This window comes from Crocodylus porosus, unplaced genomic scaffold (assembly GCF_001723895.1).
Source record: "Crocodylus porosus isolate Cpor-Errol unplaced genomic scaffold, CroPor_comp1, whole genome shotgun sequence".
NCBI lineage: Eukaryota > Metazoa > Chordata > Crocodylia > Crocodylidae > Crocodylus > Crocodylus porosus.
The window spans coordinates 24028653-24032141 of record NW_017728948.1 but is presented as its reverse complement, the minus strand read 5'-3'; the positions used below and the strand labels follow the sequence as shown (position 1 = coordinate 24032141).

Here is a 3489-nt window from a genome sequence, read left to right as displayed (position 1 = left end):
TCTTGCTTCCACAAGAAGGCCCAATCAAACAGGCATGCTCTGAGCTACAGAAATAAAAAACCTAAGGGATCAGATGGTGCAGAACAGAAAGTGGCAACAACAAATTTTGTACAAAAACACAGATGCACGAGGAGGGGAGAAAAAGCAGCTGAAGGTGGAATTGATTCTGTGTAAGAAGAAAGTGACCTTTCATAAGGTTTTTTTGATAAAAAGAGCATAGGTGCATAACTCCAAGAGAAAGTTCAGGGCAGAACCCAAAATGGAGGTAGGCACCTCCCTGTACCCCAATATTAAGCACTGAAGCTCCCCCACAACACACACCAAAAGGACCAGGATTCAGACATATCCAACTATTTCGCATTTCTTGTCAGCTATCCTAGCAGCTTTCCAGTCAGTGTTGATAACTCCATTTTAAAGTATCCCTATCTCTCCATGCATTATATTTCATGCATTAAGCTCAGGTGCTTAATTCAGGGCTGGACATTACATTCTGTGTGCCCAGAAGTTAGGTGTCACAGTAGTCAGCACTGACATGTCCAAGTCTCTTTGGTATCTAGTTTTAATCCTTACTAAACAAAATTACCAGTTTTAAAGGGACTGCTGCCCAAATAAGGGTTGTAGGATCAGGTCCATTGCAACTTGAGTTGTACTGGCAAATGAGTAGCAACACAATACTCTTAGAAAGACACAAACCTATTCAAAATTATATTCATAAGATACAGCCAATGCTTGAAATTACATTTTGGTATTTCATTTACTTTCTTTGAAAATGTAATTGGAACAACTGATTCACTAAGTAATAAGTCACTTTCTGATCTGAAATGCTGTGGACCATTTCTAAAATAATACCATTCCATTTTACTTGCAATGCTTTAAGAGAATTAAAGTTTCGTGAAAATAATACATTATCTTTTTTTTTCAAAATGTGTATTTAAATCCCTGCTGGAACCTAGATCTCAGTCAATGCCTTTAACTTTTTAAAAGTATGAATAAAAATCCAGTGAAACAGGATATTTATGCTTAAAATGGTTAAAATATGACAGCATTTTTTCTGTCTCTAAATTTTTTGAGACAGCTCACTGGAACTATAAAACCTAGAAACATGGGGAATGACTGATTATTGCTATCATTTTATAAAATAACTATTACAATTATAACACAAATAATAGTGTTCACAGTTTTGTGAACACCGTGAAGAGATATTTCTTATTATTAATAGCACTGCTTTAAAAGCCAATTCAGCTTATAGAACTGAGAAAAAAATGTAATGCTTTCTAAGTACAGTATACCTATTTAATAATTTAGCTACAGTAAAAACACAAATAATCATGATATGGGCCATCCATGATACTTAATAAGGGAATAAAAATAAAAGGCACAAATCCAGTTCTGAATAGAAGCATCTAATAAAGCTAGCTTAAATTAATTGTTCCCATGAACACATCTTTGATTCAAAAAGTGAATGTAGCTTGTAGTCTGCTGGGAAAATAACAGGGTTTAGTAGTTAGTCACTCTTATCATTCAAGTAAGATGATAAAGTTTGAGTACCCATTGTAAATCTTTCGAGCTGATGAATGAAAGATAATAAATAACCCCTTGATCAATATAACTCATATTTATTCATCTATAGGAACATGGTAAGGATATCATAGGCAATAATGCCACCAAGGAAGATACAAATTACACAGAAACTCTTTTGGAAGCAACAGAAACATACATTTACATAATCACACAAACCACCCCACTTCCCCTAGCTCCAGATAAAATTCAAACACAGGAACCGAACGCACAACTGCCCAGGAGAATTTTTATTTTTAATGAATGTGTCAGTTACCTTATCTGTCCCTTTTTAAAACTGTTGCAATACCTCGCACTTAAGAGCTCACTTCCCACTCTCAAAACATTTTATAAACATTTGATAACTGTAGTTACACCCCAGTTTCTCATTTGGCACATGTTCCTGGTTCTCTCTCTGCGTGAGAGATGGCAAATTCCATTTGTTTTCTCCACTTTCTCCAAGGCAGCTTCTAAGCCCTGTAAATGCGAGACACATAATGTGAATTTATAGTGAACTGACTACAGCTTAGAGCCAAGCAGTCTTTTCATTCTGTGTATTCTGCTGTACAATCCAGTAAAATCAGAGAGGGCAGAATGCAGTTTAATGTAAACCATTTGGGGTGAAAGGTGTGATTTTGTCTAGTGAGATCTCCCCCTCACAGTCCAGATCACACACTGAGTCAGAAGCAACCTCATGCTCAGGAGAGATCTGGGACATCCTGTCAAAGGGGTCCTCCTGGTCATCCTCACAGTCAACCACATTAGGGATCATGTTCACATAGGCAGTCACTATCTCCTTATGGAAAATGGTGTCCTGGTTGTAAGAGATGAGCTCGTTGCTTATATTGACTGTCTCTACTGGAGTGCTAGAGCAAAACTGGCTGCATCCCAGGAGGTTGGAGAAGACCTTCCTAAAGTCAGCATTGAAAGCATAGATGATAGGATTGAGAGATGAGTTAGCCCAGCCAAACCAGACGAAGATATTGAAGGTGGTCTCGCTGACACAGGGAAGACCAGCCTGTGGGTCGCTAGGTGGGCTCTCGCAGAAGGGGACCATGCAGTTGAGGATAAAGAAGGGCAGCCAGCAGCAGACAAAGACTCCCATGATGACCGAGAGGGTCTTCAAGACCTTGGTCTCTTTCCTGATGGAGCTCTTGAGGCTGGCATGGTGCTGGCAGTCGATGTGGTTGCTCCGGCAGCTCTGCGCGTGCTCGGCTGCCCTCTCGAGAGAGGAGATCCGGCGGATCTGCACCTGGGCAATCTGGTAGATCCGCGTGTAGGTCACGATCATGATGGCCACAGGGATATAAAAGCTGATGAGGGAGGAGGAGATGGCGTAGGTCCTGTTGAGGCTGGAGTCGCAGCTCCCTGACGTCTCCCCGAGGGTCTCGTTGCCACGGGGGGTCCCGGCGGAGGGTCCCAGCCCCGCCGCAGCCGCCCAGGTGGTGCCGGCGTCCCCTGCCCAGGTGGCCGCGGCGCCAGGCCCGCCACCGGCCTCCCTGCCTTTGTGCCAGTTGAGCTGGACGGGGATGAAGGAGATGAGCACGGCCAGGGCCCAGGCCCCGCCGATCATCACCAAGGCCACGCGGGAGGTCATCTTCCTCTCGTAGCGGAAGGGGCTGGAGATGGCCCAGTAGCGGTCCAGGCTGATGACGCACAGGTTCAGGATGGAGGCGGTGGAGCACATGATGTCGAAGGCCACCCAGACGCTGCAGAACGCCCCGAAGGGCCAGTAGCCGGCCACCTCGGCCGCCGCCTTCCAGGGCATGACGAGCAGGGCCACCAGCAGGTCGGACACGGCCAGGGACACGATGAAGATGCTGGTGACTTTGGCCCGCAGGTGCCGGCAGCGGACGATGGCCGCGCACACCAGCGCGTTGCCCAGCAGCGTCCAGAGGATGAGCAGCGCCAGCAGGCTGCCCGCCGCCGCCC

The 3489-nt window shown here is 45.0% G+C and overlaps 1 protein-coding gene across 1 annotated transcript; it reads right to left on the bottom strand.

Annotated features, from left to right (window-relative positions):
• Positions 1-1600: 1600 nt before the first annotated feature.
• DRD5 (dopamine receptor D5) lies at positions 1601-3487 on the bottom strand (the record flags this gene model as incomplete). Its single annotated transcript, XM_019552570.1, has 1 exon — positions 1601-3487. A coding segment is annotated over one exon (1329 nt), but the record flags the coding sequence as incomplete, so codon positions are not given.
• Positions 3488-3489: the final 2 nt, after the last annotated feature.